Source organism: Engystomops pustulosus, chromosome 2, assembly GCF_040894005.1.
Source record: "Engystomops pustulosus chromosome 2, aEngPut4.maternal, whole genome shotgun sequence".
NCBI classification, from domain to species: Eukaryota; Metazoa; Chordata; class Amphibia; order Anura; family Leptodactylidae; genus Engystomops; species Engystomops pustulosus.
The window spans coordinates 137074716-137089519 of NC_092412.1; the positions used below are offsets into that span (position 1 = coordinate 137074716).

Sequence of the window (14804 nt, forward strand, 5' to 3'; positions counted from 1 at the left end):
CCCCTAAACTGCATCTGAAAAACTGAACGTGGGGACTCGCCTCAGCTTTGAGCCACAAGCCTTCATTAACTCTGCGTTACAGGCTCATAATTCATACCATTCAGGTGGTAGTAACAGATTACACTAACTTCACCATTCATGTGTTTGGACCATTGGGTGGTCCAGAATTGATATTCTGGGTATGGTCTTTGAGGTATAACCAGTATAAAGTCTGCTGGTTTAGACCTCTAACTATACAGCCAAATATTTTATAAAGTTTTTTTTTGCTGCCTGGCCACACTGACTTTTTGTAGCTTGTCTTCTGAAGTTCTGGCAAACATTTTTTATTCCCAAGGGAATGGTTTGTACATTTGGAAACCCCAATCTGCTGTATAAATGGACTGAACAATGGAATCTGCAAAGCCAAATCTTTTTCCATGTTATAAATCACTCCAGGAGTAGCAACCCTATTACACCCTTTCATATTACGGTATATATAAATTATGGTGAAAAGAATGCAGATTGCCTCAGGGTCCTAAAAGAATCCCGTCTCCAGCCACTCTCATCATAGTGTCCCACTTTCAACACCTTTTTGCATAAAAAGGTTGAGCGACTAAATACACTCCATAGTACTTATCTCCTCGGACACTCCCAAGCCGTGGTCTGTTGCTACCGTGCCGGTATATTTACAAGGGTACAATAACTCAGCTCAGGAAATTTCTGGCCGCCTGGCATGCCCAGGCCTCCTGTACAAGTGTTGTATCAGGTGTAAACAAGAACACGGCGTGGGAGAACGGGCATGCCACCAAAGGTGGTAAATACTGATTTTGGGAAATCAGCCGGACAACCTCTAACTATTGTATACAGAAGTTTTGAAAAGTGATCGCACTAATATAAAATCTTTCAACGAGCTGACTTTGCAGATGTATATGGTTTACCTACAGTTAAAAAGAATTATAGGAGTTATCCATCCCTGGCAGCTTTTCCTTCATGAATAGGGCAATGTGCAAAACCTTGCAGTACCACAACAAATAGTGCAACTATGAACTAGCCTGAAACTGGTGTAGACAGTGAAGAGACATCAGTTCCCCTTTTTTAATGTATGACACACATGTAACCCAATGAACTAAACAAAGTATCTAAAAAGAAACTTTATTGCTGTCTGTGCAAAGATTTCACATGCATTCAATTCAGACTAGCACAATACTCAAAATAAAAAAGGAAAACAAAAATATATATATTTATAACATTCAATCCCCTGTTCACATTTACCAACTCCAATCACAAACAACTGAACAGGATAGGAAGCATTAGGGGTTAAATAAATTGCCCTTCCTTCCATCACTTTACAAAAAAGGCAGGATTGCAGAGAAGAAGAAAAAAAATAAACTAGGAAAGGGTACAAATAGGATGCAGGGACAGGGTTTGTTAATAGATTTTTCAGAGGCAGATAAACACTCTAGCCCATTCAAAAAGGGTACCATAATGGCATTAGGAAATTGCTGCTCAAGTGTATTTACTGTACAGTGTGAACAAGATGGCTAAAAAATACACAATGCAGACAAGTGCACTGGGCTTCAGAAGTTCCTTCTTGCAGGGCTGTTGGGTACAACTGTCCACCTTCTTTGGTGCATACTGCAGTAATGGTCATGCTGGTCCAGCTTTTTAGGAATGGAGCATGAACTGCAGCCCCATCCATTTGATGCGCTTATATTCAGAGTATGCACCAGCCCGTGATGGGTAACCCAGTGCCCCGCCATCCTCTGGTCATTTCATCAGTCTCCAGTGACCTGAGTGGCTTGTCCATCAGTTGCTTGTCCACTTGACTGGATGAACAAGGGCTGCGTGATGTCCTGTCCAGCAGGCATGGTAACTTGCTGGATTTGGTATAATTGCTGGAAGAAAAAAAAAGAAAAAGGTATTAACGGCGCCATAAACGTATCCAGGGTGTTTAGCATTTTTGATCATACTACAGTGTTACCTGTCCATCAGTGAACTGGCTGAACTGCTGTTGACCTTGCTGCACTTCTGCTTGTGCTATCTGGAATGAGAAAGCATCTCAATGTGTTATAGGAAGCCTTACATCTTATCCAAGGCTAATATACTGCATCTTGCATTATGTACACATTTTACTGTAATTTTGCATGTATAATCATTTTCATCTCAGAACTGGCCAATTACACAATAGGTTCAGGCATTAAGGATTTAAGCAGAAAATCCAATATGTAGTTGTATGTCTGCAGTTATTCTTCAAGGCTGACATTCTTAATTTTCTGAAGGTTATACCAGAATATGCACATTAGAATTAATGGGGACAAGCTACAGCTTTTTAACCACAATTCAGATTGTAAACATGGCGTGCAGCTAGAGAGACCAAGTGTGAACCTTGCAGGACAAATTTTTCTTTGCATTTTGATTTCAGATTTTACCTTTGGGATTTTGTTGCGGTTTTTGTGGTTTCTATTTTATTCTACTTGTTCCAATCACTGTCTATCTTTATCTATACAAATCAAGCTGTGTTTTAAATTGCAAGCAATGTTCATCAAAGATGTCCCCATCACAAATAAGCTGACAGTCTAGAGGCAAATCCAGCAACAAGTTCATGATGCCCCTTACATATCTTCCATATTCCTGCCCTATTAAAGCTGTTCTGCTTTATAAACCGGTGTAAAGCTGTTGAGTATAACAGAACAAAGTGTACACAAATCATAAGCTTTTGTGAATGCGAAGCAACAATACCTGTTGTGCATTGGCTGTTAAAGTCTGAATTTGTCCCTGAACAACTTGCGTTCCAGACACTGGCTGAGCCAGACGTATATACTGGAGCTGCCCTGTGTTGAGCTGCACCTACAAAAAAAAAAAAAAAAAAAAAAAAAATATATCAAATTCAGTTATTACACTGCCCAACTACATGCATCTGGTACAGTATATGCCAACTTCTGGATCTGGCATAGCTTTCAAGGTTTCAGGACTCTAGTAAGCATATGCAAGGCCTGATAAGTCAACATTGAGAAGCAATGGATTATACAGCCCCTTCACTAAACTTCACTTTCATTTTTAATTACTTTTCTGACCAGCTCATGTATGTAAACCAGTTCTGTGTGTTAAAAGAGTTAATTCTAATAGCTTCAAGTATTTCTAGCTACAATGAGGTCTCCTTATCCAGAAAGACTGTTTCAGTGCATAAGAACCTCTAAGGCGCACTGCATACGAATGTCCTCAGTCTGTGGAAACGGACACACATACATATGCTGGTCTGATCCCACGCACCAAGTACATTGCAGTGGATCGGAATCCTTGCATCATAGTGTTACATGAGGACTTTAGCTACACTGTGCTCTGTATATGGGTGTATCCAACCAGCAAAGGCTACATTCACGCGAATGTATATACGTCCCCCATACATGGCAATGGACGCACGGCGCCCTACACAAGTGGTACGGTGTAGCATACGTGCAGCACCGTACCATAGCCGGGAGAAAGATGGGACATGTCCTATCTTTTGCCACGCGCCATATATTACCATGGAGAGGGGCAGGGTGAGCGGTACTCATCCACTCCTCTCCCCGGTGGTACGGCAGGCACAGATCGTGTGAATGTAGAAAAACAGTTCAGTTTCCAAGGGCCAAGCACTTTGGTGTGCACTCCATGTTTTCCTCCCGGACAACATCTCGAAATAGGTCGACATGTTATTGTCGTTGTTTGTACAGTATTGCGATAATTATTTTTAGTTAAGCCATGTTCCTACTATTTTGTTATCCCATAGATGTGTCCAAAGAACAGACCCTGCACACGTAGGTCTTTTACAGTTTACATGAGCCACAAACATGTTTAGTCCTATTGAGCAATTCCATTGATATATTCATACCCGTCTACACAGTATTATAGTAAAGTCTGTAGACTTTAAGAATATGCATGCAGAAGTTGTTCCAGATTCTTTAATAAAATAAAGTTAAAATGTCCAATTCTTTTTATGATAATAATATGGTCAATAATTGTCAGTAAATCTACTGACTATAGACTATAATACTAGATAACTACATAGAAAATTACATTTTCAAAATATGCCAGCAAGAGGTACAAGTGAAGTCATGAAAAACCAACTTGCATTTTGAAAACTCTCCTAGAGCAATTTCCAACTTAAACAGGTCAACTTAATTGTTTTTAAATGCATTGCTAAAAATGCCTATACAGTTTCAAAGAATTTATCAGAATATTAAAAACATATCCAAACAGCTGGCTCGTATACTTACAGGAATCTGCTGGATCTCCCCCGTATTGGTGATTATTTGCTGCATAACCTGCATGGTTTGTCCTGCTCCACTCTGGCCTTGCTGGTTCTGACCCTGTGGTTGGGCTTGGACAATCTGTACTTGCTGACCCTCTCCCACCTGCATGGTTACTGGTGCACTCTGTATAGGAAATACATAGATGATAGATGAGTACATACCAAACAAGATTTTTTTTTTAACTAGGAGAGTCTAAGACTTTACAATATCTAAAGATCACAAATGTAATTTCTAAACCATCAACTTTAACTCAAGGTAGGAAAAAAACCCAGATTTTTTTCATACTATGTATTATTCACATCAGTTGTAATTTCACATCAAGTTAAGGTCTTTCCACTTGAACAATGTAAATGACAGTATAAGGGTGCATTCACAAGTTGTTAGTTTTTCAGATGCAGTTTTTGATGTCCAAACAAGGAGTGCAGTGAAAGAAGAAAGGTGGTGTAACTCCTCTCAGCGATTTGTTTTTGCCCATTATTATCACCCTGAATCAGACATCCTGCAAGCTGAACACTGAAACTTTAAAATCTATTGCTCAGGGTACATGCCAATTTTTAGCATTATCCAATAATTACTCAGAGGAAATCAGGGGCAATTACTCATAGATTCAGGCATCGACTGTTGTAATCTTATATTTGTTATCCATGGCTTCCTTACTAAAATGTTTAAAATTACGCAAAGTGAGAAAATTTAGCACCTTTGCCTCATTAGCATTATTTTAAAAGTTGATTTTTAGAAGGAAGGAGGTCACAAACAACGAATATAGATCCAGGCACCGTGACTGTGGTGCTCTTCTTATAAGCAAGTGTCCCTGGTTTATTATGCTCGATTTTGATGGTAGATTTCCGTGACACTTGAAGGCACAGTAGACAATTGTCTTCTGACTATCTGTTTCCATTGTCCATTCTGATCCACTGACAAACTCTTAGTAAACGTTACTGCTGGAGCACAAGTTTTCCATTGTTTGTGTGAAAAGACAAGAGTAGCAGAGACAGCAAACCCAGGCATATACAGCCACGTTCATCCCACCTGTCCTTGTTGTGGTTGGGCAATAATAATCTGGCCGGGTTGGAGTGTAGTTGCAGAAGTAGTAGTCTGCTGCCCAGATGCCTGCCCCTGGACTTGCACAGCTGCTGGTTGCTGGGCCAGTGTAAAGTAGTACTGGACCGGTTCAGCTGCAGGCACAGCTTGTCGGACCTCTTCCTAAGAGGGGAAGAAGAAGGGGAGAAGGGGGAAAAAAAAAAAAAAGGAAGGACAATGGATCAATTTACTGTTAAAATAACCCTGGTTCATTGCCATGAAAACCCAATACATTTGGGAAACGTACAATCTTATGATCATACACAAGTATATCTGCAGGATGTATCGCCATGACAGGGGGAGTAAACACCCTACTCCCAGCCACATGATATTCACAGCTGAGAGTGTAGGATGTTTACAAGCCCTGCACACAGGTTTCTTTTCACCTCAAGGTAAACTTACGCTTACTCCACAAGAACAAAGATTTTATATATCCTTTAATTTTCCTCTCATCTACAAAGCTGGCAAAACCCCAAGCAATTCTCATAAAGGTGCCCATTGTGACTTGTTATTCAGAAATAAGGGGCAGGGTGGAAGAGATGCACCCCACCAATTATTATCAGAGTCTCTCTGCTGGAAGAAAAAGTCAGCCAAATGAAATATGCAGAGAAGGTAGCTATTATCTGGAGGCAAGAATGCCACACAGGAACGGCAGTGTAATCTCACACAGGTAGCGAGAATTTATTGGAAGCGGAATCTGTAATCTACACCTTTCCAGAAGAACAAGAACTTGTGTGCAGTGCAGACTACTGCCACAATCCTAACAAACAATGACTTATCAAGTGCTAGGAGATGCTGCACAATCACTTCAAGCAATGTGCACCTCTATGCACAAGCATAAAATATATTTAGAGACCACTTTATTTTGGGTCACCAAGTGAGACCATTTAAGGCCATTTTCACATTAACCTTCTGTAAGAGGTGTCCTGAGCATTTGCTGTTCTAACAATGTAGCCACACTGCATGGGCATAATCATGCAATACACTTTATTTTTACTGTATACCTTTGTGTGGAGCAGCCTAATATATTCCATTTTGACACTATTCAGGTGTCAAAATCTGATGGACTTAAATTCCAACCACAGAAGGGCGACAGCACCAAAAAGGGTGTGGTGTTAAATAATCCTCTTGGGTTCAGTTCAAACATACGTTCCCCGAGCAGTAGTTATATAGCCAAAAAAACAAACATTTTACCCTGTATTTTAAACATAATTGTAACCGAAAGCAGACTTCTCTATTGACTTCACATTCCATTCTCCATTGACTTCAATGTGGAACTGAGACTTTCCAATACACTGTCCTAAAATAGAAAGTGTACTGGAAAGCACTGAAGCAAGTGTGAACTTAGCTTTATTTCAGCTTTCTCAAAGGAAATCCTATTGCAGATTTGTAAGGTAAAACTGTAGCCCTGGAAATCCATGCAATTCCTTCAGGTGTACAGATCATTAAAAACATTAGTATATTAGAACATTTAATGCCAATGGTGGTTACATATCAAAAGAAAAGCACTGACAGTGTAGCACCCAGGTTATTCATAAAGTTCTAGGTTCCTCACAATGGACCAAAAGTGTACCAAATATTTGTTATAAAGATATATAAAATCTCATCAGGTGGCCTAAAAGTAAATAAGATACTTAACTCTACAAAAGATAAAGTGATAGTGAAAGATACAGTGATAAATGTGGAATATCATCTGGCCTGCATAAATGAATGCTGTCTGCATCAATGTAAATAAAAGCTGTCGACATACTGGCCCATAAGCTGTGACATGAGTACAGATTTTGGTGGGGAAAATCTGGAGTGTAGTACAGTAGCATTAGAGTGAATTTGGAAAAAGTAATGTAGACAATGAATTTTTATTCTGTGCGGAAATTGTTGCTTGGTGCGTAAATTAAATTACAATCATGATAAAATACCGTTCTTGTGTGTCCTCACTGATATTTGTTTTATTTTTACATTGAAGTCAGAGAGTGAAAATCTGCATCAAATCTGTACCATGAGGATTTAATGCAGATTTTTGCTTGAAAAACAGGCAAAAAAAACCCAAAAAACCTCATGCACATATCTGCACAGAAAAGCGCAACAGTAAATAGACAATCCGCTAACCTATAATATAAAATACTTTTTATAAAAAAAAAAAAAAAAAAAAAAAAAAAAAAGCACACACACAAGCACATCAATTCTACCAGTGTTCTCCAAATTAATTTTTCACTCCTGAAACTAGAAAAAAAAAAATCCAATCCAACAACCAGCACTGGCAGAGAGGAGTGCAGCAGCCAACAGCTGTAAACATCCGACTGAAAGCCTTTGCCTTGGTGTCACAGCTTCCAGTCAAGGATGTTTACAGCAGCTGAGACTGCCAATAGATAAAACAGCAGACACCAAACATGCAGTATAGTTCATAGTAGTAGGAGACTGTGGTAATCCGCATGGAGCAGCAGATCTGTGCAGTGCTCCAATAACACAAAGACCTCAGCATATACCAACCACACTCAAGCAAACTTGGGAACCAGCAATACTGTGACTGCATCCCTCAAGGTGGTACAATAGCTATAGAAATGTGTGTACAGACCTGCCATATGCAGGAGACCTACCTGTCGTTTAGGAGGCTTCAGCTCATCCCGGGGAACAATGTCAATTAGGAAATCAAACTGATCAAATTTTGTGATGGCCATGGCGATGTCGTTCCTCTAAGATGAGAAAAAGGAAAGTAAAGTAAACAATGTTCTTTGTACCAACTAAAAAGGTGGCTGCTAGGGGTATGCCGATCACAAGTTATTACCTATCCACCACTGATCGGCAAGTTAGCCTTATGGATAACCAGAATGTCCCTTTAATAACTACTGGAGCTTGCTTTACTAAATGGTTGATCAGAGACTCTGAATGAGTTTCATAAGCGTAATAGATTTATACTCTTTTCTTAATCCCTTCACAACTGCAATAAGGCTATACAAGTCCTATTTGCACATGCCCAGAGCAGATCGCACACTCCTATAAAAGAGGAGAATCTCCCCTTCAACAGTGTATATCTCCCAATTCTATTTAATACCAGGATTGTCTTCTAGGTTAGAGTTGCAGTACAAAAAGCCCCCCCACAGATTTGCAGCCTGCCCTGACATATGCATCTGCTCTGGCAAGATGGTAAACTATGCTTACCGCTTTATTGCCCCCCCCCCCCCCCTTAATATTGGAATAGAAGGCAATATGATAGTTTTGAGTTTAAAATTATGGTCAAATGGTCAAAGGAAACAGAGCTGACAAACCACAGCTCCTAAATGTTTTGCCAGCACTTTGGTCTTCCCTACCAGGCGTCATCGACTGTACTGCCTATGACTTTATAATATACCCTTGAAGCCAGTAAACTAATTTAGTGGTGCATTTTACATGTGACAGTAATACAAGTCAACAAAATTACCTGCAGTGTCCTCCTTTTGTTGTCTTCTGTGTGAATCCAGGCACGCAGGGTCAACTCAGTTATAAAAATCTGTGCAGCTTTGGCAAAGAGTACTGGAGCTTCAGCACTGATCATCTAACAATAAAAAACAAATAAAAATCTATCTTACAGATCATGGGGGTAAAAAGACAAATAAGTCAAATGAAACAATAGGAAAAAGATCTAACCGAAAATATATAAAATTAAAGTAAAATCTTAAAAGTTCAAATCACCTTTTCCCTTGAACTTAAAGGTGATGATCCCTCTTATTTCTAGGCTCCAGAATCTCAGATAAAACGACTTTATAAACTTAGAAAATAGTACTGGAGGGGCTCCGGGTGGAGTCATCTGAGCTCCTCTGCTCACGCCCCCAGACTAATGGAAATGCATAACTCCTTCGGCGGCTGTCAGGTGAATTATAACACAAAGGCATACCACGCATGCGCAGCCCTAGACATATGTGTTATAATTCAGCCAACAGCCGGATGACGTAGGGAAAGGAGGTGTGAGCAAGCCGTGGGACTCGCACGTATGTATCTGCCCACCTCGACTCAATAGACTCTGCCAGGACACAAGGCAGAGAATAAATAGTAATTTTTTCCTTTTCTGCGCAGCGATTTTATTAGCTGAAGAACGTTTGCCCTTATGCTATAAGGGCTCTATGGGAACCTGCCCGCAACTTAATTTTTTTTTTAAACAGCAGTGACAGGTTCCCTTTAAGAGAAAGACAACTCACTTTAACATCTTCATCAAGCTTCATGATTTTCTTAATCCGTGCCAATGGAAGTTCCTGGACACGAAAATCTTTCTGGGAAAAAAAAAAAAAAAAAAAAAAAAAAAACACAAAACAGTGTAAGAATTGTAACTCATAGTGAAGTGGACATCTACAAGTGGTGTACAGGCAGTCCGCGGGTTACGTACAAGATAGGGTCCGGAGGTTTGTTCTTAAGTTGAATTTGTATGTAAGTCGAAACTGTATATTTTATAACTGCAGATCCAGACAAAAAATTTGGCCCCAGTGATAATTGGAGTTTAAACATTTTTTGCTGTAATGGGACCAATGATTATCAATAAAGCTTCATTACAGACACTTTACAGCTGATTATTGCAGCCTGGGAATATAGTAAAGCATTCAGAAAGCGTCACCAGAGGTCAGAGGGGTCTGTCTGCAACTATGGGTTGTCTGTAACTCGGGTGTCCTTAAGTAGGGGACCGCCTGTATTTTTGTAGCCATTTCCATGTGGATTTAGTTGTGCCTTGGCCATGGGTTGTTTGTGGTGCTTATGCTGCAGATTTTCTACTGTAGACCATCTTCAGCATGTTACAGTACATTCACACAATACAATAAAAAAAAACGTAAAATTGCAGGTTTCTACAACAACTTTCACTTATGTAACACACAGCAGCAAAACTAAGCGTTTGTTCATTGAAGTACAACTACTTCTTTGTTTAATGCTACACATTTATACAACTAGGCATTTCCACACATTTACTTGCAGCAACAGTACACATTTTCAGTCCACAGAAGGATATCATATACAGTGGATAAAAGATCAGCCAAAAAATTAAATACCCGGTATATAACAATGCCAAATCATCTTTTCCTGGAACTGTGGAGAGTCCATTTATAATTTGCTCCTTTCAGCACCAAAAATGTATTCATATACTTCCGGAAGGAATAACAGAGTTCTAAGAAATAATATCTATTTACATACCACTGTTATATTTTGCAAGCAATAAGCGGGGTAGAAGTGGAGGGTGGAGAGGAAAGCCAGCAGGGCCAGGTGGGTAGCTGGGTTACTGTAACTAGAGGGGGTAGGAAGGGGTCAAAGAAAAGGAAGGCCAACTCTGACTCTGAACATCCAAGCAAAATTGCTAAATTGTGCAATGATGTAAGGACGTCAGTGTCAGAAATGGCAGCCCTAGCGGATCCTGCTCTCCCTCACAGCCGGGGGAGCAGACCAGCTAGTAGTAGGGTGGATGGGAGTGCAGGTAAGCCAAGGCAGCTAGTGGTTGTAGGGGACTCTATAATAAGGAAGACGGATAGAATAATTTGTTGCCAAGACCGCCTCAACCGAATGGTTTGCCGTCTCCCTGGTGCCAGGGTTCGGCATGTGGTGGAAAGGGTGGATAAATTACTGGGAGGGGCTGGGGATGACCCAGCTGTCGTGGTCCATGTTGGTACCAATGACAGAATAGATGGTAGGTGGAGGAGCCTGAAGAATAATTTTAAAGAACTAGGTTCAAAGCTTAAGGAAAGGACCTCCAAGGTAGTATTCTCCGGAATCCTACCTGTGCCATGCGCTACACAGAGCAGACAGCGGGAGCTCAGGGAGTTAAATGCATGGCTCAGATCCTGGTGTAGAGCAGAGGGATTTGGGTTCCTAGAGCATTGGGCTGACTTTTCACTGGGGTACAAGCTGTTTTCTGCAGATAACTTGCACCTAAGTGGAAGGGGGGCTGCTGTGCTGGGGGAGAAGATCCTAGCAGGGGTGGCGGAGTATTTAAACTAGGCTCGGGGGAGGAGGAAAAGGAAGACACTGAAGGGGTAGACAGGTCAGAGAGGGGGCAGGTTATGTTGGTGGGTGGTGATGTGGGCTGTGTATGGGGGCCTAATGCAGTGGATAAGGAGATCCACAAGTTGCAGAACAGTGGTGAGGATATATGTGCCAGTAAAATTACTTTAAATCAGATAAATAACTGTGGAAAATTAAATTGTATGTTCACAAATGCCAGAAGTATCTCAGGCAAAATGGGCGAGCTGGAGGCTCTGATATTAGAGGAACAGTTAGATGTTGTTGGTGTAGCAGAGACATGGCTCGATGCATCGCATGATTGGGTTGTTAATATTCAAGGTTTTACACTCTTTCGGAAAGACAGGGCAAATAGGAGGGGAGGTGGTGTATGTCTGTATGTCAGAAGAGACTTAAAAGTGATTGTGAATGAGTCAGTGGTCTCAGAGTATGAGGAGGCTGAAACTTTGTGGGTTGAAATTCAAAGCCAAGAGAGCTTTGAAAAAATTATTTTTGGTGTAATTTATAGACCCCCTAACATCTCTGAGGAAATAGAGGGTCACCTATATAAACAGATGGAGCGGGCTGCACAGGAGGGGACCGTAGTGATAATGGGAGACTTTAACTTTCCAAATATAAATTGGGGTCAGGGCTCGTCTTCATCTATGAAGGGGAGACATTTTATGAACATTCTTCAGGATAATTTTATGGTGCAGCTTGTAGAAGATCCCACAAGAGGTGACGCATTGTTGGACCTTGTGATTTCTAACAACGAGGAGATTGTCCAAAATGTCAGTATCCGGGAACCCCTTGGGAACAGCGATCATAATATAATTATTTTCCTCTTAAACTTTAAAAAGCAGAAACAGGTGGGAAAATCGAAAACTTTGAATTTTAAGAGGGCTAATTTCCAAAAATTCAGGGCTGCAATACAGGATTTAGACTGGGATCAGATACTGTCACATGGTGATACTAATGTTAAATGGGAGAAATTCAAATCTATCCTGGGTTTTTATACTTCTAAATTTATTCCAATAGGTAACAAGTATAGACGGGCTAGATTACACCCCGCGTGGCTTACAGCTACAGTTAAAAGGGCAATTAATGAGAAAAAGAGGGCATTTAAAAAATATAAATCTGACGGGTCACCTGAGGCTTTCAATACTTATAAAAAACTTACCAAAATCTGTAAAAAAGAAATCAAATCAGCCAAAATACAAAATGAAAGACAGGTGGCTAAAGATAGCAAAACAAATCCCAAGAAATTTTTTAGGTATATCAATGCAAAAAAAAATGGGTCACAACAGGTTGGACCCCTTTATTCTGAAAATGGGGCATCGGTGACTGGAGACCAGGAGAAGGCGGAGATACTTAATAGGTTTTTTAGCTCCGTTTATACAATAGAAGAGAGAACTTCTGACTTGGGTGGTGCCAGTGCGGGTCATGGATCCTGTGATATACTAGGCTGGCTAAATGTAGACATTATCCAATCTAAGCTCAATAAAATCAATGTGTACAAAGCTCCTGGACCAGATGGGTTACACCCCAGAGTTCTTAAAGAACTCAGTTCTGTTATTGCTGTACCGCTGGCTAAAATCTTCAGGGATTCTGTAATGTCTGGTGTGGTGCCAAGTGACTGGCGCAAGGCAAATGTGGTGCCAATATATAAAAAGGGCTCTAGAACTTCGCCTGGCAATTACAGGCCTGTAAGCTTAACTTCCATTGTGGGGAAAGTATTGGAAGGGTTGGTAAAAGACTACATACTGGAGTATGTGACATCAAATAGTATAATAAGTGACAGCCAGCATGGGTTTACTAAGAATAGAAGTTGTCAAACTAACCTTATCTGCTTCTATGAAGAGGTGAGCAGGTGTCTGGATGGAGGAGCAGCTGTGGATATTGTGTTCTTGGACTTTGCAAAGGCATTTGACACTGTCCCTCATAGACGCCTGATGGGTAAAATTAGGGCTATTGGTTTGGCAGAAATCATTTGCAATTGGACTGAAAACTGGCTGAAGGATCGTATCCAGAGAGTTGTGGTCAATGATTCCTACTCGGAATGGTCACCAGTTATGAGTGGTGTACCCCAGGGTTCTGTGCTTGGCCCACTACTATTTAATATATTTATTAATGATATAGAGGTAGGAATTAATAGCACTGTGTCTATTTTTGCAGATGACACCAAACTGTGTAGTGTAATACAGTCTATGGAGGATGTTCATAGGCTGCAGGGTGACTTGGACAAACTGAATGTTTGGTCGTCCACTTGGCAAATGAGGTTTAATGTGGATAAATGTAAGGTTATGCACCTGGGGGCCAATAATCCAAAGGCAAAATATGTCCTTGGGGGAGTAAATCTGGGAGAGTCCCTTGTTGAGAAGGACCTGGGGGTACTAGTAGATCATAAATTGAATAACAGCATGCAATGTCAATCAGCTGCCTCTAAAGCCAGTAGGATCTTGTCATGTATCAAAAGTGGTATGGACTCTCGTGATAGGGATGTAATATTACCACTATACAAGGCACTGGTTCGGCCACACCTGGAATATGCTGTCCAGTTCTGGGCACCGGTCCATAAAAAGGATGCCCTGGAGCTGGAGAGGGTTCAACGTAGAGCCACAAAAATGATAAGGGGTATGGAGGGTCTCAGTTATGAAGAAAGATTAAAACAACTAGATTTATTTAGTCTGGAAAAGAGACGACTACGAGGGGACATGATTAATTTATTTAAATATATGAATGGTCCATACAAAAAATATGGTGGTAAGTTGTTTCAGATTAGATCAAATCAAAAGACGAGGGGGCACTGTCTCCGTTTGGAGAAATCAAGGTTTAATCACCGGAGGCGACAGGGCTTTTTTACTATGAGAACGGTCAATCTGTGGAATAGCCTGCCTCAGGCGCTGGTCACAGCAGGGACAGCGGAGAGCTTCAAGAAGGGTCTAGATGCCTTTTTACACCGAAATAACATTGACGGTTATGTTATATAGAATTGTTTCCCCTAAATCCCTTCCTCATCCAATCCCTTCCCTTCCTTGGTTGAACTTGATGGACAAGTGTCTTTTTTCAACCGTAGAAACTATGAAACTAAGTTTTAGAGAACATGGGCACTCTCTTAGGAATAAAATAAAAAGAAGTGAAAGAGCCAGCCACCAAATTCTGTAGGATAAAACTGGCAGCTGCAGGGCTCTCCTTCCCTTCTGTGGTTTGCTGTGCACCCATACAACAAGTCCACATGTGTAGGGTCTCCGTACTCAGGAGAAATTGCATAAATAAATTTTCAGATATGTTTTCTTTCTCTTTTGGAAATGTGTACATTTTAGGGCTAAATGAATGTACTAACAAGATTACACCATCCTAAACTAAATTTTTTTTTCATTACTATGCAGCACTCAAAGGGTTAAAAAAATCTTCCTAAAAGCAATTTTTAATAGTTTGATAGTTTTCAAAATGGAGAAGGGGGGGGGGGGTGTCATTCATAAGGGATTGTAACTTACCGTGTATACTTGA

The 14804-nt window shown here is 40.6% G+C and overlaps 1 protein-coding gene across 3 annotated transcripts in view; it reads right to left on the reverse strand.

Moving 5' to 3' along the window:
- Nucleotides 1-1115: 1115 nt before the first annotated feature.
- Nucleotides 1116-14804, reverse strand: part of NFYC (nuclear transcription factor Y subunit gamma) — a 33554-nt gene continuing 19865 nt past the window's right edge. For all 3 annotated transcript variants that reach the window (XM_072136636.1, XM_072136638.1, XM_072136637.1), the window contains exons 3-10: nt 9518-9589; nt 8764-8877; nt 7943-8038; nt 5298-5471; nt 4233-4391; nt 2719-2826; nt 1961-2020; nt 1116-1874 (exon numbers count right to left, since the gene is read on the reverse strand). In XM_072136636.1, coding sequence (XP_071992737.1) covers nt 1755-1874; nt 1961-2020; nt 2719-2826; nt 4233-4391; nt 5298-5471; nt 7943-8038; nt 8764-8877; nt 9518-9589 — 903 coding nt within the window. In that variant the 3' untranslated portion in view covers nt 1116-1754. The remainder of the gene's footprint in view (nt 1875-1960; nt 2021-2718; nt 2827-4232; nt 4392-5297; nt 5472-7942; nt 8039-8763; nt 8878-9517; nt 9590-14804) is intronic.